Source organism: Meles meles, chromosome Y (assembly GCF_922984935.1).
Source record: "Meles meles chromosome Y, mMelMel3.1 paternal haplotype, whole genome shotgun sequence".
Taxonomy (NCBI): domain Eukaryota; kingdom Metazoa; phylum Chordata; class Mammalia; order Carnivora; family Mustelidae; genus Meles; species Meles meles.
Genome location: NC_060088.1, coordinates 4,354,340 through 4,376,523, shown reverse-complemented (window position 1 = coordinate 4,376,523; position 22,184 = coordinate 4,354,340). Strand labels below are relative to the sequence as shown.

The 22,184-nt window shown below is 55.5% G+C and overlaps 1 protein-coding gene across 1 annotated transcript in view; it reads right to left on the bottom strand.

Moving 5' to 3' along the window:
• The window catches only part of LOC123935906 (steryl-sulfatase-like), a 154,927-nt gene extending 151,126 nt beyond the window's left edge, over nucleotides 1-3,801 (bottom strand). Inside the window, exon 1 of the mRNA XM_045996746.1 lies at nucleotides 3,713-3,801. Within this exon, the coding sequence (XP_045852702.1) occupies nucleotides 3,713-3,726 (14 nt within the window). The 5' untranslated portion in view covers nucleotides 3,727-3,801. The remainder of the gene's footprint in view (nucleotides 1-3,712) is intronic.
• Between the last annotated feature and the right edge of the window lie 18,383 nt (nucleotides 3,802-22,184).

The following is a 22,184-nucleotide window of genomic DNA, read 5'->3' as shown; positions in this document are numbered from 1 at the left end:
CAAAGCCTGACGAGTTCGGCCAGCAGCGACCTCGAGTGTCCCTCGGGGCTTGCCTGCACACATGCCTTAGAGACCCAGCCCGGCCACCAGCTGCTGCAGGGGTCCACACAGGCAGCCTGCAGGAAGGGCACCGTACATCAGTCTCACGCTCCCGGGCGCCAGGTCGGAGCGAGGGAAGGAAATGAGGGCTGCTCAGGCTGAACGGCAGAGCTGGGTGTGCTCCCGAAGATGGCTTAGGCAACAAGCAGCCTTCCAGATACAACACAGAAAGCAAACACAGGGACGGAAGAACCAACCCAACAAGATAAAGAATGGCTAAGACATACATATCCTTTCTTCGTACAATGAATGGCAAGTTGAAAGTCGTCAAGAGGCACACCTGGGAGGCTCATTCAGTTAAGCAACCCCCTCTGGCTCAGGTCATGGTTCAAGGGTCATGCGAATGAGCCCCGCATCAGGCTCCCTGCTCAGTGGAGAGCCTGCTTCTCCCTCTCCTGCTCCCTCTGCTTGTACGCACACCTTCTCTCTCTCTCTGACAAATAAGTCTTTAAAAAAAAATAAATCAAGTTGTCAGGAAAAGTGAGCCATCATCTCACGGGGAAAACACAATTTTGCAAAAATAAATTGTAATTCGTGCAAGGAAATCCATCCTCCCTCTCCAAAGACACTCAGACTGTTAGGAGGATTAACAACAGTTAAAGTGCCTCTAGTTACTTGCACAGAAACCACTTTAACTGTGAACACATTTTCAGTTTTGTTTTGTTTTTTCTAATCTAGGTTATGACATAGAAAAGCATGATGGTTCTCACAGTTTAGTTTGCTTTTGTTTTTTTAAAGAGGCATTTCCCGTCATCCTCAAGAGGTGTTTCTCAAGAGTACAGACATCAGGGACGCCTGGGTGGCTCAGTCAGGTAAGCTGCTACCTTTGGCTCGGGTCATGATCTCAGGGTCCTAGATCGAGTCCGGCATTCGGCTCCTTGCTCAGTGGGGAGCCTGCTTCTGTCTCTGCCTCTGCCTGCCTCTCTGCCTACTTGTGTGCACGCTCTCTCTCTCTGTGTCTCTCTGAGAAATAAATAAATAAGACTATAGAAAATAAGACTTAAAAAAATGATTCGGAGCACATTTTCAGCTCTGTGGACAGAACAAGTCCACAAAACTGCCCAGTGCATCTCTTCCACAAGTCCAGTGAGGTTTTTGCCAGGTCCAGGGAACTGGAGGGGAATTCCCAGCTGGTACCTGTGTTCCTCTAAGTGAACAAGCTGGATTCTCTGCCAAGAGCCATGCCCGGAGCCACAATGGCTGGAACAGGGCAAGGAAGACACTCCAGATGTCTCTACCCTCCGGTTGTGTCACCTTCATCACCTGCATTGACGAGCCGGCTTATTTTTGCAGCAAATCTGTAGAAATCCTGAAACTCCTTCTAAGGAGCTATCCCTGCCTGACTTAGGAACTCACCAGAGACAGCTTCCAGCTTATCTCCTGCAGCTCTGAAAGCTTAGTTCTGGCCCTGGAAGCTTTCCCTCCTCTTATCTAAGGAATCAACAGAGCTGTGATGTTACAGTGGGAGAGAAAAACATGCATTCCCAAGGGTTTCTAAAGACAGTAGAAAATCTGGGAAGGAGAATTCTACAGACCCAACACGTGAGCATGGGATAGATAACCTCAGACAGCAAAAGGAAGAAACAAAAAGTTGGAGTCCCAACAGGGAGGGAGCTGGGGTGACTTTATTGGAAGCCAGAGTCTTCACCCAGGGTATAAGATTAAAAGGTGGTCATTAGGGGAGCGAGGGTTAGGAGGAGAAAAGGGAGAAAGTGGGAAGCAGAAATAGAGCTACAGAGAGAGCAGATGCGAGAAAGAGATAAGAAGGTCGTGCACCAGGCACGGAGAGAGCTCTGGACACAACCCAGTCCTCACAGCCCGCGGGAGGCATTCACCCTGCTGCTGGCACCTTGTCCTCCAACTTCTGGCTTTTCCAGACCTGTTCCGGAACACAGAGGCGGTTCGAGCCAACCAGTGTGTGGAATTTCGTCGCAGCAGGCCTAGCACCCTGGGGTCACAGTCGCCTCACTACTCCGCTGATGAACGACCTTCTCTGAATGACGTCCGGCGTCCACCAAAAAGAAATCACGCTTAGACTCTCTCCTAGCAAGAGCTCTGGAAAGACACGCATTGACCATGGATGTACTAATGCCTGATACTCAGAGCTTGACCTGCGTGGTCTCCTCTGATGCCCACACTTCACACACGAGGAAACTGAGGCACAGACGTTCCGCTGGGTGGGGCAAGCTGTCCCCAGCGTCCCAGCAGTAACACCCTCACGTTTTAAAGTGTCTAGAACTTTCTGGCATCTGCTTCTTTAAAGAGGTGATGCGTAAGCGTGCACATGCGACATCAACCGACTCTGAACAGAAACAGGGTCCAAGAGGTGTTTTGGGGGAGTGTCCCAAAAGGAAAAAAAAAAAATCTTTACAGCTTGCATTCAGCAAGAGTGGAAAGGGGGGGAAAGAAAAACAAGGAACAACTGAGAGCGAGTAAGGCAGATGAGGCGGCAGGGCACGTTAGTAATTCGGTTCAGGCCCTTTTCGATCGGATCTACCGGGGGGAGGGGCGCTTTGGGAGAGCTCAGCTGCCCAGGACCGCCCGGGACCTGCAGGTGCGCGGCTGGCTGCAGAGCCTCGGACCCGCTCGCCCCTGCGCATGCGCCCGGACCCGCGAGGCGGCGGGCGCGCGAAACTGAAAAGGAAATCCGCGAGGGTCCCGGGACGGCCGCTGCGGACTGCATACCCGCGCCATCTGGGCTCCCGGTTACCGGGCGGCTGGCGCTGATGCCGACAGGAGCACCTTCCCAGCCCCCCACCCCCAAACAGCCCCACGACCCGGCCCTTCTAGGCTCGCCCTCCTTCCTCACGCCCTTTCCAAACTCAGGTCCTGCACTTCCCGCAGGCCGGAAACTAGGCTCTGCGTGGCCCCGCGTGTCGGGGTGCCCGTGCGGCAAACGTGTGCCCCTTCGTGCTACGTCCCGACCTCGCGGTGCGGGCTGAGCGGAACTTCCAAAAGTCGCCCGCGCGCGCGGGACGCGGCAGGCAGAGCGGAGCGCGCGTGCGCGTGCGCGTCTCAGGGCGCGCACTAGAGCTTCCCCAGACCGGTCGAAGCGCGCGTGCGCAGTGCCACTCCGGCCGCGAGGGTGGGTCGCAAGCGCGCGTGCACGACGGCGACTCACAGCGTGCACTACAGGAGCTTCCACAGACCGACCGAGGTGCGCGTGCGCAGTGCCACTCCGGCCGCGAGGGTGGGTCGCAAGCGCGCGTGCACGACGGCGACTCACAGCGTGCACTACAGGAGCTTCCACAGACCGACCGAGGTGCGCGTGCGCAGTGCCACTCCGGCCGCGAGGGTGGGTCGCAAGCGCGCGTGCACGACGGCGACTCACAGCGTGCACTACAGGAGCTTCCACAGACCGACCGAGGTGCGCGTGCGCAGTGCGACTCGGGACCCGAAGGGCGGCTGCAAGCTCGCGTGCACGAGAGCGTCTGAGGGCGCGGAGGCTCGCGGTGCGCGTGCGCCGAGCGCCTCGGTGGGGGGGGGCACTGGCGCGCAGCCCCGGAGCGCGCGTGCGCGGCCCGGCGAGCGCGCGCCCCTCCCTCCGCCCCCGCCCGGCCGTGACGGCGGCACAATGGCGGCGTCCGTGCCCCCGCCGCGGCCCGTCACCCACCTGCTCTTTGACATGGACGGCCTCCTCTTGGGTGCGTAGCTGCGTCTGTCCCCCGCGAGGGCCGCCCGTGGGGGGGGCGCGGGACCCTCGGTGGGCGCCGGGGGCACGTCAGGCCGGCCGCGCGCGGGGCTCCGGCGTCGGCGCCGCCCGGGGCGCTACTTCCGGCGGCCGCGCCGCGCGTGGGGACGGAGTGCGTGGCGGGGGGCGGTGCGCGCGGGACGGAGTGCGTGGCGGGGGGCGGTGCGCGCGGGGGCGGCGCTGGGGACCCCCGTGCGGCGGCCGGGGGCGGGGCGGGCGGGAGCGCGGCCTCCGTTTCCCCGCGTGCGCGCCCGGGGGTCGCCGCGGAGGTGCTCGCGTGGCTGGCGGCACCGTGCGGGCCGGGGGTCGTGTCCCCGAAGTGGGGGCCGCCGCACCGCACGGCCCGTCCCGCGGCCTCGCGGGTCCGCGCTGAGCCGGAGGAGCCCTGCTCGGGGCGGCGGCCCGCAGGGACCTGCAGCTCAGGGTCCGCCGGGAGGGGCGTGGCGGGGCCGCACCCCACCCTGCCCCGCCGGCCCCGGCCCCGCCGCAGGCACGTCCCAGAAGTCCCCCGGCCCTGCTGCTGGCCGGAAACCGCCGGCCTCCTGCGGGGGTCTCCCACGGCCCCTTTGATAGCGGGGGTCACGGGCCGCTGGTCACCGCAAGAAGGGAGCACGTCCAGACACGGAGAGGACGCCGCTCCGTGCAGGCAGCAGGACAGAACCACAGCCTCGGCGTCACCGTCCATGACACCCGGAGGTCATAGGCTCTGACCTCATAGCCTCCGAAGGCCTCCTGGGCCTCCAAAAATGCCCCCGCGCTCCGTGCAGGCTCCTGCCCTGCTGCAGAGGTTCACACATGACCGCCTCTTGCCCTAAGACCCTGCAGAGCAGGAGGAACTGGTTGCAGTCACCCGTGAAAACAAACCCCGCAGCTCAGAGGGGTTAAGGCACTAGCCCAAGGTCACACAGCAGAAAAGGACGGAGTGCAGATCATCGATTCTAAATATACATGCTGTGATCATCTTCGTGGCCATGGTCACCCTGCCCCCCTGCCCATCATATCGACACGTGGCTCTCTGCTAATAAGACTGATTGTTTTTTTAAAGGAATACAAAAAACAGTCACTTTGGTTTATGAACCCAGAGACAGAAACCGATGAATTCCTAAGGACGGAAAAAAAATTCCCTGTTGAGGTCACTAATTGCAGAAAACAGTATGTGCAGGTACCACCTCTGAAACGACTCCATTTCAGAAACCTTCTGGGATCTATAAGCCTAGTTGGTAGACATGAATTTTCCTGCCCAGGTGGTCAAGCACTTAAATTGTCAAATTCCTTACCCTCTAATGGAAGGTCCAGAGAACCTGTGGTGGGCGTCTCATGAACGTTCATGCCGCCGAGATGCGTCACTGAAATTAAATTGATTAAAGTTCTAAATGAGCTGCATGCTTGTTTCTATCTCCAGATTCAAGCGCAACCGGTCCCTGGAGCCATCAGTACGGCGTCTGGGACCCTCCCTGGCGCCTGCAGGGACAGCGACTAACCAGGGTCTCCACTAGCCCCTAGCACTGTTAGCCAGTCCTTGGAACTGGTCCGAGAACCAAGAGTTAGTGCCATTTCGGAAGATTTTCTCCGTGTTTTCTGCCCTTTGCCCCCGCCTCTCTGCTTTAAGTCTTGTTTGAGGTAGTAAGACTTGGCAGAACTTTCGCAGGAATTCGCTTACTCCATTTGTTTCCAGAGCGTCTTGTGTAAAACACTGCTCTCTAAAATCTACTGCCTTACCTCGCTTGGGTCCAGCCGCTGCCCCCTGCTCGAGCTCCTCAGCGCCTGACTTCATCCCAAGTATCTGCTGTTTGCCTAACGCCCTATCATGAATTCGTAAGGAGTCCTTTTGCAGAAAGTCTGCTTTCTAGAACGGTGAATGTGTTTCCCCTGGAAGTTCCGTTGGCCACGGTAGCCCCCAGGACGGCTGTTCTCGGGGAAATGAAATGGAAAACACTTGGTTTCACCGAAAATGCTTCTGTTCCGGAAAAGCTTGTTTAATCGGGACAATGAGGAAGTAAGTGGCAATTTTTGTAGACATGTTGACAGTGTGAGGGGACTTCCCAGTACAGGTGAAATAGGAAAGGCCCTTTCGGGTTGTGTTTTTTGTTGACACGAGGTAACAATCAGCTGTGGTCCAGGTACTAATTTTGGTTCTCGGAGGCCATTTAGAGAAAGAGGAAAGGGAACTGAGATTGTTTATGAGCCGGGACAAGATTTTGAAAGAAGATGACAGGTTTTCAAACAGTCTCTCGGCTTGTGCCATGCGAAGATTATCTAGTTCGTAAATAACTGAAATTAGGAGCACAAGGGGTGGGCCCTTTCTGGGTAAAAGACAAGAAGTTTGTTGTGCGGAGCAGTGCTGCCTGATAGAAATAGGACAGCATAGAACGTCGCACGGCGGCACTGAAGAAGCAGAAACGTACAGATGAAACCAACTTGAACGGTCTGTTTTTTCCTCTCTCGACATAGTCGAAATACTGTGTCTCCACCCATCGGTGTAAAAATTCCCCAGACCTGTTACCTGCGTTTTGAGACCTAGGCTCCGAAATCTGCATTTTACACTTAGAAGCTCATCTCAGTCAAGCTAGCCACCTTTCACGTGTTCCTTAGCCACGCTGGGCGAATGCCTCTGGCGTGGGACGTTCCCACGGAGGGCTTCAGGGAGCAGCCCACCATGTCTAATCTTGATACCGGGCCCAGGCAGAGGAGGGTGGTTAACAATACTCGGAAGGTCAGAACGTGTAAAATGCAGTGCACGTAAAATGTGTTTTCTGGGTGTCCCAGACAGTGATTACGTAACATCCATAAAAGTTAGCAAAGAAAAATAAGGTCATGTTTGAATTCTTAAGATCAGAAAATAGTAAGAGATCTCTGCGGGGCACGAGAAAGAGATTTGCACGGTCGATTATAATTTACCACGTCTCCCTAAATGCACACGGGTTCCAGGATGCAAACGGCTGGCGTGTGGCTGCACCTTCGCATGGCAGAGTACGTGAACTGTGCTGGACATCTTTGTGCTGCCTTAGTTCCCAGACTGCCAAGTAACGGTACCCGAGACTGGCGGTGCCTGTTTGTGTGGGCTCCCGGACAGACGGGGTGTGTGTGTGTGTGGTGCAGGGCCTTTGTGGCGGTCACTGAGTTCCGAAAGTCACTGCTCGACTGGACTGCGGCACCATCGTGCCCGGTCTGTGGCCAGAACCCCTGTCCTTCTGGGGTTCTGCTCGCCTCACCTAGGCTAATTTCTTTCCACCCTGGAGCATCCATGAGGCTCATGACAAAAGAGAATTTCCTTCCATAAGGTGAGCCCATGCTCCAGACTAATATTCATAGGAGCCACAGCGCCTTGTCGTCTGACCCCCACGTGACCTGTGTGAGACTTTTTAAAGTGAGACCAGGAGCTTTTCAGTGTGTGCGTTGGTTCTTCTCGTGTATCCTGTCCCCACATTCCCAGGGTCCTGGCAGCTGCTCAGGAAGGTAGAGCAGAGAAAGGAGCCTTGAGGGGCCTCTGCCTGTGGTTTTCATCTACTCTGAGGGCTTGCCTAGATACCCCAGCGGAGGCAGGGCATTTTGGAAACGCCCTTTGTTCTGTGCCCTGGGGTCTGAGGCTGGAGTCCAGGGGCTGTCATTCACATTCTTCCTGTCCTGACCTCCTGGGAGCCAGCAGCTGGTGCTGGGGTTTTTGTTCTTGCTAGGTGGAAGTTAATTAAGTTCCTTGCAAAGAAGTTTGCTGAAATTTGGAGGCCAGTCAGAGGCCTGGCGGCAGAGCAGAGCCCACACGAAAGCGAGCCCTGAGTCCGACTTTCTGTGTTTGGAGTAAGATGCTGGTGGGCGCACCCTCCCCCCGCCCTACCCCCACACCCAGGACAGGGATCCTCCCACAAGAAGAGACTCTGTGTGTTGCAGGACCCTTGTCACGAATAGGGATGACAGCCACGTAGGGACTGAAGCTGGTAAACCCTGCCCCCTTTGGGGAGTCTTTCCAGCAGACGCGCGCGACCTGTGGCCCCGCACGTTCCTTCTTACAGTCAGTGCTCACTTGACCAGTGGGCAGCGCAGCTGCTCCCCTCTCGAGAGCCCTTGCCGCATCCCCACTGCAGACTGGTGCTCAGAGAGGAGAGTGCAGTCCAGCTGGCAGGGCGACTGACTGAGCTCTTCACCAGAGCCCTGTCCCTGCAGGTGTGCGATGCCCTGCGCTCGCTTTCCCCTACGTGCCTCCAGCCCACGGTCTGCTTTGTGGGGCACCTCCGCGTCACAGATACACCGCCACGGGGCAGCCGTCTCAGCATCCAGCTTCTGCGTCTCCCTCCTTTCTTCTGGAAAGGCAGTTCGGGGGGGGGGGGGGGAGGGACTCCTTGGTCTGTTTTGTCCTTCTGATGACACGGCTTTGACTCTGGTTCTTTTGTTGTTGTTGTTGGTTTGACCCCTGTGGTTACATTACACTCTGTCGTTGTCCAGGGGCCGCTGCGGATGTCGTGCGTTGTAAAGAGCAAGGGAAGTAGTGCCCCAGGAAACGTGCCGTAAAAGCACTCATCACTCAGATGCCCGATGCCGCGTCACACCTTGGGGTGAGGTATTTGGGAAGGGATTCAGGCGCGGCCCCTGGCTGGAAACTAGAATGTCGTGCCACAGTGGCTTACATTTGGAAATAAATTTCCTGCTGTCAGGTGTGCATGTGTACCAGTGACTAGTAATTGGAGCGTTTCATCTCTGAAAACCTGCACTTAACTGTGCTTAAAATGGGTGGGGGCAGTCTCGGCCGTACTGTGCAGATATCCACGCAGGGCATGGATGGAGAATTTTCTGGAAAACGTAACAATTGTGACGCACATCATTTTTGCCCCCAGAAGGTTCGTCGCCGTTGGCTTTGCCGAGGTGGCCTGCCATTCCTGCACACCTTAGTGTACCTTCTGCGCCTTTGGCAGGCGCCTTCCTTTACCATCTGGCTCCCTCCCGTCCTCCCTGTGATGTCTACAGCCAACAGCTAAGTGTCCTGAAATCCCCACTCTCTGCACCCTGCATGACTAAGGGAAGTGGGGTGTCCTTGATGAGAACTGTTGACCTCTCTGCTCTCCAGACCAGCGCTGTCCACCCCGCAGGACTGCCTACCGTGTGGGAATGTTCTCTCTGTCTGCGCTGCGGACAGGAACCACACGGGCTCCCTGCGTCCGTAAAACGTGACTGGTGCAACTGAGAAACGGAATTGTCCGTTTATGTGGTCGTACTTTCCATTTCAGTAGCCTCCCGTGGCTGCAGGTCCCCATGCAGGACGGCACAGCTCCCGAGCCGTGCCCTCACTCATCCTCGTCTGTTCAGAAGCAGTGTGCTGGCCACGTGCTGTACGGGGTTCAAAACAAGTCTCTTCTTTCCGTCTCAGAGTCCAGATGGGACATAAGCCACAGTGAGTGGAATCTGTGCGCAACTTGCCAGCGAACACGGCAACGGCACGATAGGGACAGAGCCGTGCTGTGAACAGGAAGTCCCCAGAGATGTTTGTCAAGTACACAAAGGGGCAGGGAAGGAAAAGGGGCATTCCCGACCAGCGGAAGAAACGGTTGAGCAAGGATCATGTTTGCTGAAGCGGAGACACAGTATCTTTATCAAGCACAGAGTTTGAGTTTAACGAGGGAGAAAAAACAAAAGAATTCTCAGTAATGATTGTACCGGAACGTGGAGACAAGGGTAGCCGCTTATGCAGCTGAAAATGCTCTAGTGATTTCCCAACGGGATCCTCATGGATCCTCTGTCCCTTTACCCTGCTTTAAATCAGAAAACGTCTCCCATCCCCAAATCACATCACCTTTGTTTCCCCCCTCCGTGGCGACCTCTGGAAAAGTCCAGGCCAGTGATGTTGTGGAATGTGTACATTTGTTTGGGATTTGGGATTTCGCTGCTCGTTTCCACCTGGTGTCTCCTTACTTGTTCCTCCATCCCCGCGTGCCCTCTAAGCTGGAAATGATGCCTCGTGCACAGCTGTTGCCTTCTTGGGGACACAGTTGGCATGTGGTCTGTTCTGTCGCCGTAGTCCCAGCCTGCCGACGAATCTGGTCCTCAGAAGCGTAGTGGAACCCACTGTCATCCTGCACGGTGGCACCTGGGGCATTTTGGGGAGAAGCGTGTAGCCTGACATACCAGGTATAGGCAGGGCCATGGTGTCTTGGAGGCCTGAACCATTGAGCACATAGACGGGCTGGGTGTGGCTTCGGGGAACATGGAGGCCTCGCTGGCACCACTCACCCTGAAGAGAGGGTGTTTGTGGGAACCTAGGGTCTGTCCGCGCGCGTACGTCAGCAGCCCATGCTGCTTTTGCTCCCATCTCATTCCGGTCGCAGGCATGGCTTCTCCCAGTGGTTGTGGGGGACGCCGTCCAGGGGCGTTCAGACCTCTCCTTGGAAAGCAGAGATGCACAGAAAGCAAGTACAGTTGTCTACAGTTTGTAGACATTTTGGAAAGGTTAACGTCAGTTTTTTTTTTTTTTTTTTCCAACTTATGTTGGCTGTATAGATGAGTGTCCTATTTTCTGGAGAAGCGTGCGGAGTTAGGAATGAAGTGGTCACGCTGTCTGCAGGTTGTAGGGTTTGGTTGCACAGAGGCCTCGGTTGCATGGGTCTTTCCTGGGTACTCCAGGAACTTTTTTGGAACGTTCCCACGTGGTTGAAACTTACTAAGATGGAATAGAACGATTAAGGCTTTAGCACAAAGCGCGAAAAAACAAAACCAAATGTGAATGAATTGTTCGTAGTCAGTAGGTTCTGTTTAAAAAGACATCGTTAAATAACATTCATGTTGGAAGGAAGAGCTCCAGAACACCCAGCTCCCTGGACACTTGAGGCAGCGTTCCTGGATGTTGTGGGACAGCAGGAAACATTTGGAGAAGACGAGGTCCCCTTCCCATCCAGGCCCTCCGTGTCTTCTTGTCAGTGCAGCGGGAGCCGGCCCTGGGGATTTGCAAAGCAAGACTGCGACACACCAGATTTTCTTGTGGTAGCGTCACACGGAAGCTGACAAGCACACACGCACAAGAGGAATAAAGCCTGCCTGAAGTTGCTCAGAAAATAGCCCCCTGCCACTCTCTGCACGGTGGTGTCTCTTGACACGGTGCTCTGGTTAGACCCGGGGACTGTGTCCCTCTGGCACCTGTCTGCCGACTCCCTGCACTCTGGAGACGGATTCTCATGCACCTGTCAGCTGACTTTGGCAGCTCCGGACGTGGCTTTGTCTCCTCTCCCACTACCTGTAGGCTACCATGGTCTAAGGGATCTTGACGTGAGACTGAGCTTGAGTGAAACGATGGGGTGATTGTCAACGTGCGGACTTAGCATGCTCGTTGCTGACGCATGCAACTGTTAGAGGTAAGGAGCAGCAGCCGTGGTCCATCCCGAGGAGAAGGCAAGCATTTCTTCCCTTGCGGAAGGAAGGAACGGAATCCTGGTCCAGGCAGAGGCATCAGCGTGAAGAGGACCAGAAAGAGGAAGCCGTGCTGGCTGATTCCTGCGAACTTAGCACCACGTAGCACAGTGCTGAAGAGGGCACGTTAGGAGTACACCCTCGAAATGGGAACCCCACTCTCTTCCCAGCCCCAGCAGTACAAGCAAGGGGCTGTAAACACTGACCCGTCCGGTGTCGCGGTGCCCTGACACAACCACGGGACGCTCTTCAGGCACAGAAGGGCCATCCTCCCCTCAGCGGGGTGTTACTTCCCTGGGTCTAATCCACACTCATGGGGCGAAGAAGCCGGGCATAGTGTAGTCCTGTGATTCCGTCTCTTTTGTGGAACCGTAGTGACCGTGTGCTGAGGGCCTTGGGTGGCGTATCAACGTGGTCTTTGAGCCTGTGGTTTTCCTCCATCGTTTGCCGGCCAGAGTGCATTCCCCCATTTCCGTGTTCTGCCAGGCTTCTTGGAAAGGGGGCCGCACTCCTGCTCCCGCTCCCTCGCCGCCGCACCCCACCGAGAGCTGGCTTCTGCCCAGAAAAGGAGCACCCTGCTGTGTGGCCACATCCAGTCTTCTCTTACAGTTCCAGAACTTCCTGCCTCCCCCGCCCCTTCCCCACTCCGTCCTTGGGACTCCATCTCGTTGGCTTCGAGGACCGTTCCTCTCCGCCCTTCCTCAGGCTGTCCTCTTCCTCTTCCGTTCCGTGACCGGTGTGGACCCCGTCTGTGTCTTGCACATCACCGTGAACCAGCTGCAGCAACTGCTCTGGCTTTCAGGACTCTCCAAGCCTGTGGTCTGGCCTCCCCTCTCTCCTGCATTGATCCGTGCTTCCCCGTCACCACCGTGTAACCCCGCCTGGCACACGGTGTATGTCCCACCGAGTCTGGAATTCTTGGCCCCATCTGCTCTCCTCCTGCCCTGCCGTGGGCCACACGCAGAGACTGGGAATTCCCTGCCCATCCTCTCTTCCGCGCCCTCTGCCCCACCCCCGAAGCCATGCGGCCTTAACCTTCATCTGAGTATGTCCTTCCGACCACCACTGCCATTCTGTAGGCTCTCCGTGGCTTCCTCCCCAGCCCGTGCCTGTCGAGAGCCTTTCCTGTGAGCCCCGCGCTCCCGGGAGGAGTCTTGGGCATATCTCACTTAGCGCTACAAGGTGGACGCAGGCTCGTGCTGCCGGCATCGCCCGTGCTGCCGAGGAGGGAGCTGGGGCAGTGACGGTGACGTGGGCGGCGTCGTGCCTCGTCTCACAGGCGCACAGGGAGGCAACACTTCACCAATCTCGGGTCTTCTCTGGGGCACGTCCGTCCCCCCTCAGCGGCAGCGCTGGATTCCTGCTGCTCCCAAGGGTGACCCTGCAGGATCCCGGCACCCAGGAGCGTTTGGATGAAGACCGTACCCTCAGGCAGTTTTCCCCTGCGACGTTCCTACATCTCTTTGAGGAATGGGCCCATAAGCAGGTCCCTTATTTCTGCATCGGTGCAGAGAAAAATCATCGTCAGCTGTCCCCGTGGTATGCGTGGGGCCCCGTGCTGTGGGCTGCCGCTTTGGGCTGCCTGGGCGTGTGCTTCTCGCACAAGCACGGAAGTCATGCTGGCTCTGCCAGGTGCAGCCTTGCGAGCCGGTCCCTTCCCGAAGCTGCAGCCCTATCTCAGCAGCCGTCTTGTTAAACCCGTCGTGCTGACCTCGCCTGATCCCGCAGCCTGATAAAGACCTTTGAAGTCGCCCACTGGGGAGTTTGAACGAGACAGGTACCCAGTCATCTGAGGCCCGGCAGAGGGCTTCAGGCGGCTCAAGACAGATGGCGATTTCTGCCCTGGAGGGTTGCTTTGGGGTAGGGTTTTAGCTTCAGAACCAGTTCAAGGAGAGCATAGGACAGATTCACAAGAGCTCCCAGGGAGACAGACGTGGTCAGGGCGTTCATTCAGTATGTGGGTCCACAGGCTTTGTCGCTGGCCCCCCAGATGCTGGGTTCTGACACCAGGAATGGGTCCTCCCACACACTTCCGGGACACAGTCAGGACCGCCGTGGGCTCTGCGTTGGGGGAAGCAGACTTTCTCCATCCTGCCGCATTGTCGTTTGTTTGCTGAGCTGACCCAGTTTCCTGGGGAGGGAGGAGGAAGTGGGCCGGCTGCCCAGGGTGCCTCCCAAACAACATGCATCCTGCAGCAGGCCATCCAGCCGGGCCGAGGGAGTCGGGAGGACGAGGGAGGAAGTTGGGGAGTCTCTCAGGCCAGGGGCACAGGGTGCTGTGTGGCCAGGGGGGTTGGATGATATCCGTGACCAAGGCTTCCACTCAGGGAGACGGGCTCAGAGGCTTGACCCCAGCACTGTGGTACTTTCTGGGGCCTGCCATAACAGGGTACCACAGGCTGCTGGCTTTCGTGACCCTCTCCCAGCTCTTGAGGTCACAAGTCTGAAATCTAGGTGTGGCCAGGGCCATGCTCTGTCCCAGGGTTCCAGGGGAGGGTCCTTCCTGCCTCTCCCAGATTCTGGAGGCTCCGGGCATTCCTGGGTTTGTGGCCACCTCCCTCCCACGTGTGCCACGGTCTTTACATGGCTTCTCCTCTGCGTCTGAGCCTTCTCTTGCGTCTCTTACAAGGACCCCTGTCATTGGATTTGGGGCCCGCCCGACAGATAGAGGATGACGTTGTCTTGAGACTCTTGACCTGATCCCGTCTGCAAAGGTCCTTTTTCCGAATGAGGTTCTGTGCACAGATTGCGAGAGGGCAGGGCGCAGACACAGCTGTCTGAGACACACCACGCACTCCACTGCAAGGACACAGAGGGCCGGTATGGAAGGAGGGGGAGAGGGTCGATTCCGAGACTCTTTGGGTCATGCTGGGGTTTGCAGGAACCCAGGGAGACGGAGGTGGCCAGCATTCTCTTCTGCCTTGGCTGGATCGCAGTGGCTTGTTCTGAAGTACACACCAGGTACATAATACACAACACAAGTGAAGGGGTCTGCTCTGGGCACATGCGCACCCTGGGTTTCAGTCGCTTGGAAGTCTGGCAACTTTGACGTGGCCGTCACGCAGGGAAGCTGCCGTGGTTTCCCATCTGACACCGAGAAGACCCTTGAGGCTGACACCCTGCCAAGAACACCAAAACACGTGGCCCGCTGCCGAGGCCCGTCTGTGTATGGTGGCAGTCCCTGGACGGCAGTGCGAGTTGACATCGTCATGTCCCCCTTCCCGCACGCAGTGCAGACACTCCCAGACCTGCTTCGTGGGTCTGGGAAGGAGAGATCTGGAAATTCAGCTGTATGGACTCCCCCCGGCTTGTTCTGCTACGTGTCTTGATTGGCTTTCTTCAGTGTTGCATGGAAATAGAGAAAAAGACGTGGATTTGGGAGCGAGGAGGAAAGGGTGTGACCCGACAGAGAGGAGGCAGGTCAGGATCCTTCTCGGGCTTCCCATCCGTCCTGTGATTCCTCCTGAACCCTGAGTCAACGCCTGCCATTTTGGGTCCAGCCTCTGTGGACGTGGCAGCAGGTACATCCTCCCATGCCCTCCGGAAGGGTCTGCGTCCTTCAGCAAGGCAGGGCGTCGTACGTGCAGGTCAGGTTGCAGGCTGTTTTCGGGTAAAATACGTAAGTGATACCTCCAGAGAGGCAGGCTTTGTTGGCGAAGGCGCTTGCGTGCAGTTTTTGTTTCCCTGGGGACAGTTGGGCCGGTGGAATGCTTACCGTGCTCGGAAGGCACAGAAGGGCTCAGCCTGACTCCGGAGGCTGGCAAGCAGATCCGTGAGCAAAACCCTGGCTGCTAGACCGTGCCCCACGGAGGTTTGGATCGAGGTCAGTTCTGCGGACCCTTTGGGCCCGAGCACGTAGCACAGCGCCCAGACGTGGCGCGTTTATCGGCGGAGGAGGCCCGGGCATTACGTACCTGTTGGTGTGCACAGCTGCATTGTATGCGGCTATATGGGGTGTGGGGACGAGCCAGCTCTGATACGTGAGACCGCGTCCTTCACCCCACATTCTCAGCACAGCGCGGCCCGGATGAGCGCAGAAACGAGCGCAGGACCTGGGGTGTGGCTGGGTGCACCCCGTGATCTTCACGGGCTGTAAAGTGTTGTTCATGGCATGTTGGGCAGGACGGAACTGCATCCCGGCACCTGTCTCCTATGTCCTTGCCTTCTCTAATTATGTGCAAACCACCAGTTGCCAGAACCCCCGAAGGCCGAGGACTATCTCTCCTGCCTTCCCACGTAAGAGCCCTGTTTGCCGTGTCGTTGCACCTGGGAAACTCCTAGCCCACCTGCGTCGAAGCGCAATTAAACTTAATGCCCGGTTGCCAGTGACAGAAAAGACATGAAGGGGGTGAGCCTTCGGGGACATGTAATGTAACACACAGAATCTCGATTCTTCCCGGCGTAGTCCCCGTGGGCCTCGCGCTTTCGTCCGAGAGCCGTCTGGGTTTCGTCCACGCATCTCTTGTCTGCACCGACAGGAGCGTGTAAATGGGGGCCTTACAGAACTTGGCTGTGTGGTACTTGGCAGATGGGACCGCGTGTCCCCAGATAGAAGTGTTCTAAGTGTGAACTGAGTACCCAGATTCACACTGAGAAGACCCTGCTGGTACACGGGGGCTGTCGTATTTCCAAAGCTCCCTGCCCACCTCTGGCTGAATATGGGAAGGTCCCTTCTGGTGTCAGCTTGCAGGGCCTGGGGCATGGGTCTGCCTTGGGCCAGCGACTCTGTGCCCGCGATCCCGTCGGATGCCCGTCCTTTCTCAGTCTCTGCTCTTCTGTAGCCGTGGACGCACGCCATCCCAGGTCCCTAACTTCACCGAGGGACGGCGGGCCTCTGTATGGCTATTAACATTAGGGATTCAGAATGTACCTGTTGCTTGAACATTTAGTATCTGCTCGTGCTGTGTACAAACGTAGTGGACTCGAACTGTCACCGCAAAGAGGCCGTCACAGCGTTCGATCCTGCTTACAATTTCTTCTCTCAGCTTAAACACCTTTACGCTCGTTAAACCATACTTAGAAAGCCAGTAGCTTTTATTTCCTTGTTCGGTGCTTCTCTTGTCCGAATTAACAGGGGGAGCCTCTTTGAAGACCCAGTGATCACTTTGGCCTAATAAATGAAGTTTGTAAAAACGATGAGTGTGAAGTTGACTGTTCAGTCGCGTTCCGATAATGTCCCCTTAAACTGTGAGTGAGGATCAGTAAGCCGAGTGTGCCTTTCGACGTTTATTTACAGCTCTGTCGGCCCCACAGGCCAGGGGAGGTGGAAGACTGTGAGTCATAAAGCATTAACTAGCACCCCGGGATGTATTCGGCGGCCTTCCCGCTTCCAGCTGTCACTGAGTGCGGTGGGCATTGAACGACCTACCCATCCACTGGGGAAAACTGGTCCTCTACCCCATACTTTCCATTCCCATGCGGCGGATCAGGTTGTGCATTCTTTTTAGCGCCCGTGTAAATGTCTTTCCGCCTCAGTCCAATAGTCTCTGAACTCGGCGAGACTTCCGCATTTTCCTTATACTTCCCAAGTTTAAGCAGGTCGGAAGGAGGGCTGTGAAATGACCTCTGAGGGAGCGCTGGTATCTTTCACGGGCTTTGAGTTAGAGGAGCAGCTGACGAGGCCTGCGCTGACGTGCAGCAGAAAAGCAGCAGCAGCCAGGCTTCACTCTCTGTCCAAGGAGCCTGTGTGGGTTCACAGACAGGTGGCCACTTCCCAGCTGGAGATCAGGGTGCGAAGCTTGTCCCCTTTGGTCAGAAACGCTGGGACGTCAGTACTTTTTACCGGCCATGTAGTCCGCATGGAAGGAGGGACCCACACATCACTGCTCTTTGGATCTTGGCAGAAATCCCGAGCAGAGTTCAGTAGAATCTGAGATCTGTAAAGCGGTTTCTAGTGTGTGAGCATCTGCTTTTTAAAAGGATCTTGGTTCTTCATTCTTGATTATTCTGGTAGCCCCGTCCCCCGAAAAACAAGATCTACAAGGGTAATTTAAAGTGGTTGGTTGCCTTTGCTTTTGGCAGAAGGAAATCCCAAAAAGATGAAGATCTGTAATGCTGTGTTGTAGATGGACTTGGGGGATGGAATCCCAAAATGCACATGTTGAAACCCTCGCCCCCAGGACCTCCGAATGGGGCTGTGTTTGGGAGCAGGGTCTTTAAAGAGGTGATGAAGGTGGGATGAGGTTACTGGGATGGGCCCTGGCCGCATAGGACTGCTGTCCTTGTAAAAAGAGGAGAGGACGACCCAGACAGGCACAGAGGGACGGACCTGTGAGGACACAGGGAGGATGTGGCATCTCCTCGGCTTCAAGAGGAGCCATCTCGGCCCAGCCTGTGTCTGTGACTCCCATCCTGCAGGACAGGGAGGGATGCGCGTGTACTGTTGAAGCTGCCCAGTCTGTGTGCCTTTGTGCTGGCAGGTCTAGCCGTCCGCCCGGGAACGTAGACTGGGTGATACCGTGAGCGGATCAAGCAGCCTGGACCGCGCTTTTGGAGACTTGGTGGGCAGACTGTGCCAGGGCCGTGGACGGCACGTGCTCAGGGCTGCTTGGCGAGGCCGGTGCCCACGGCAGTACTTGGACATTCATCCCGTTTTCCTTTGTCATCTTTCCATAATGGAGTTTTCCGACCTTCCCCCGCCTCCACCCACAGGTGAGAAGAAGGGACAGGAAGCACACCTGAGCAGCCAAAGGAGTGTGCCTGTGGCGGGCGGCCCTTGTGTCTTTAGAGGAGGAGCTGTTTAGCCCTGATTTCATCTCAGCACGATCGCTCGATACCCCAGTGCTGTGGATCACCCTCCGTGAAGACGGTTTCTGCCGTTGGCTCCGTAGGGATGCTCACTCTGGTGTCCTTGTCCAGCGCGCCTCTGAAGGGGACGCCGTCGTACAATAGTCACGGCAGAAACCGGAGTAGCAGGAGAGACCACCGAGAACTAGATAATGGAAGCGGTTCCTGGGGTTGGGGGAGGAACGTCTTCACACTGTGCAGGTTGTGCAGGGCAGCTGCTGCTTGTCATTTATTCAAAACCCATAAGAATATGTACATTCACTACGGATTCACCATGAAGCCATAAGCCTGGGGCATTGGGAAGCTCATTCTTCACAGTGTTGATCCATCTCGAGTATGAGAAAGACACATCCATCTGGAACGCCACGGTCGTACATTTGTCTCTTAAAATTCAAGAAGAACTTAAATTATTGACCCTCGCTAAATGGAAGTGTCATGATGCGTCAGTGGGAGATGGGAAAAAGGAACCCGGTGATGGATAAGGTTTATACATGTGTGATGATGATGTAGGGGTAAGACAGCCCGAGGCCACGGTGCTCTTGAACAGCAGGTGGGAAGCCTCGGGGAAGCTGAAACTGTCTTAGGGACCGTTGACCTTCGGTTGGGAAAGCCCGTGCGAATGAAATTTAAGAAAGGTTTGTTGGCAGGCCGTGTTTTTGACGTGCTCAAGAGTCATTGCACAGGGGCGCCTGGGGGCCTCAGTCAGTTGAGCATCTCCAACTCTTGATTTCGGCTCCGGTCAGGAGCTCACGGTGGTGAGGTCGAGCCCACGTCAAGCTCCGCGCTTAACCGGCAGTTGGAATCTGCTTGAAATAGCTCTCCCCCTCCTTCTGCCCCTCTCCCTGCTCATGTGCTCTCTTTCTCTCTCAAATAAATAAATCTTAAAAAAAAAAAAGGCCACTGTACAGAAGTCCAGTTAGAAGAAAACCAAAAATAGATGGCGGGGAAAGTTTCTTACAGTGTTGGTTTCCTGTTGCAGGAGTAACCCCTTATCACAAACCACGCGGCTTAACACAGTGTAAACGTATTAGGGCAGCGCGGTCTCGGAGGTTGGGAATCCCGAGTAGGTCTCCCCGGGCTGACATGAAGGTGTCCACAAGGTCACATTCCTTTCTGGAGGTCAAGGGGAGGATCGGTTCCCTTGCTTTGTCCACTCACTCAGACGCTGCCCGTTCTTGGCTTTGCAGCCCCTTCCTCTTCTGCAGGTCATCCGCTCGCTGTGTCTCTGACCGTTCTTCATTAGCGTCGGCGTTTGTGGCCAGTCACTTCCCTCCACACGCTGCTTTCCTCTCCCCATAGGTTTACGGTGTTGTGTGTTCATTTCCGCTCATCCCGCAGCATCTCCGACATTCCTGACCCTTCAGGACACACGTGTCGTTTACTTTCCACATATTTATGAATTCCCCCATTTTGTACCCATTATTGACTTCTAACTTCCTTCCATTGTTGATTAGGGAACTACATGGTATGATCTCAAGCCTTTGTAGGTTTATGGGGCCTTGGCCTCACGTACCGCCTTTTCCTACTCCTACGTCAAGGTGCGTTTTCCTGGAGAAGGTGTGTGACGTTAGTGTTGCATGGAGCGTCCCATGGACGTCTACCAAGTGCAGCTGGTTGGTGGTGTTTAAATAGTTACTGTATCAAGTCTGCTCGCTACATTTAATCCTGCCAAGTGCAGCTGGTTGGTGGTGTTTAAGTAGTTACTGTATCAAATCTGCTCTCCTATCTGTTTGCTACATTTTATCGAGTCCTATCCCATATCAGAAGCGTGAGATCCAAATCTCCAACTACATTGTTGAATGATCATTTTCTCCAGTTTTTTGGTCAGTTTCTGTTTTGTGTCATTGGGGCTGTGTTGCTGAGTTCATGCATGTTTGTAATTGCTGCGTCTTTGGAATGCAGAATGACGGCTCTGTAGAAGGTTTCTGTTACATTCCTTTGTGTTGTTTCTAGCAAAGATACTTGTCTTGGGTCTGTCTTGTGCCGCTGCTCTTCTGGTTGCTGTTTACATTGGATTTCTTCTCCATCCTAAAAACCTTCTGCACCTTTCAATCAAAAGTGTATCTTACAGACGCCCTGTAAGTTGGCTCACGTTGTTTTTCTTTCTTAAAGTCCGTTCTGGCAGTCTTTGCCTTTTATTAGGGATTTTAGCCGTTTACATAAAATGCCATTCTTCATAAAATGCGATTTTGGTATGGCATGTTGTTTTCTCTGTGCCTTATTTTGTTGTTTTTCCTTTATTTCTCAGTGACTGCCTCCTTGCACGCTAACGAGACATCTTCTAGTGTACCATTTCGATTCTCGTGCTGTTTCTTTTATTATGTGTATGTTAGGTTATTGTGTAGTTCTTTTTTTTTCCCTTTAGTTATTTTCTTCATGGTTGCTCTGAAGATTACCGTTAGCGGCTTAAACATGTGATCATTTGGTTTGCATTAATGCCAACATAATTTAAAAAGTGTACAAAAGCCTTGCCATCATACGGCTTCGGTGCACCCCATCCTTTGTGCTATTAGTGTTACTGGTGTTTCATCTTTCTACCTTGTGTGCTCCTAGAGATTTATAATTGCCGCTTAATGTCTTTTGCGTCAGATGAGAAAAAAAGATTGACAAACAAGAACACATTTATCTTGTTTTTGTTTTTGTCCCCCTGTGGGCATAATCACCCCCCTCCTTCCCCATTCACGAACCACTGCTCTGAGGTATAAAAATACTGTTCCAGCATCCGTACGGAACATAATTTACAAAGCCCACCAGAGGGATTTTTGAGCTGGTCATTGGATAATGAACCGAGAAGCAGACACTCACATATAAAAAGTATTTTGTGTTTCAGTCTTTCCACACTGTGCGTGAGGATGTTTTCCAAAACAAAACGTAGATACGGATGGTTCTCGGGCTCCATGCCACCCTCCTGTGAGAAGTTCTCCCGGGGTGCGCCACTGTCTTCCGATCCTACAGCGGTGCTGATGGACACATGTGTGCGTAGTTGCCACAAGGGTCTAACAGCACAGTTGGTCCGATCTGGGGAGAAGCCTCGTAGGAGACAGTGGCTGAGTGTCAGGGACATTGCACACTGTGCGGAGCCTGTCTTCTGTGACACGTCCTCCGTCTGCGTTCGTTTGCCAGGCGGGATCCGAGGGCCATCGTGCGGTGTGGGCAGCCTTTCCAAGTCATCTGGGCGAGACCAGAGCGACGGCCCTGGGTCCCGCTCCCTGACTCCCTGTGGTGGTGCTCAGATGGCTGCTGGCTCCCGGCGGGAGCTGCAGCCTCTGAGTCCCCTGGCGGACCCCCCTTCAGAAGCAGAGGCACTTCCCACAGGACAGCGGCAGCCTCCTTCCAGGGAGCAGGAGAGCAAGCTGTCCTGTCTGCGGGTCTGCCTTGAAAACTGCATGTGAGAAAGGCAGGAGATGGGGCGGCCCTCAGTACCTGGCCCTACAAGGAAAGTCACGTGGAAACCCTTTGTTTCCACATGCGGTCGGCTAAAAGTACGCTTTCCAACAGGAGAGAACGGTTTGCCCCCGAACAGAGCGAATGTCGATGGTACTCACCTCCTTCTGGGCTCTTTCCTTCATCACGGGTATCAGCTGGTTGTAAACATGCTTTATACGACTGACGGTTTGCTCTCCTGTCACTTACCCTGAAGATGGTGTAGCTCCCTTGAGTGTACGACTCCATGCCCAGGCTCTTTGCCCCGGGGTACGGTCCCCTGGCTGTGGAGGAGAACTGTGACACGGCACACCAGAGAGAACGGCCTCCCTGTGGGACAGGCCCCACGGTTCTGGAGCGGCCTACAGCCCACACAGTCCCCAGCCCCTGCCACACACCCATCTCCCCTCTGGGTCCTTCCCATCTGGGAAGCCTCACCTTCCCATGCACGGAGCACATGGCTGCCCCAGGAGCCACGGGGCCTCGCTCTTCTCTGCAGTCATCCCAACCAGCCCGCCTTCCCCGTCATTAAAGGCGGAAGAGGAGCCCAACTGCCTTTGGCCGCGATGGTGTGGGAGTGGATAGACTCTGCGAGCTCCGGGTCTGTGCTCCCGTCCGGTGGTCTGTGCCTCACGCCTGGGGAGCTGTGGGACTCAGGACCAGAGCTCGGGACACACGGGAGGTGGCCTTCTAAAGACGCGACCCGGCAAGGGTCCCCTCTAAGGATGCTCCTCTCCACGCGCTTCACTTGGGCTTTCACATTTGGCACCCTCTTTAATTTTTATGTGCCTCCTCTCGG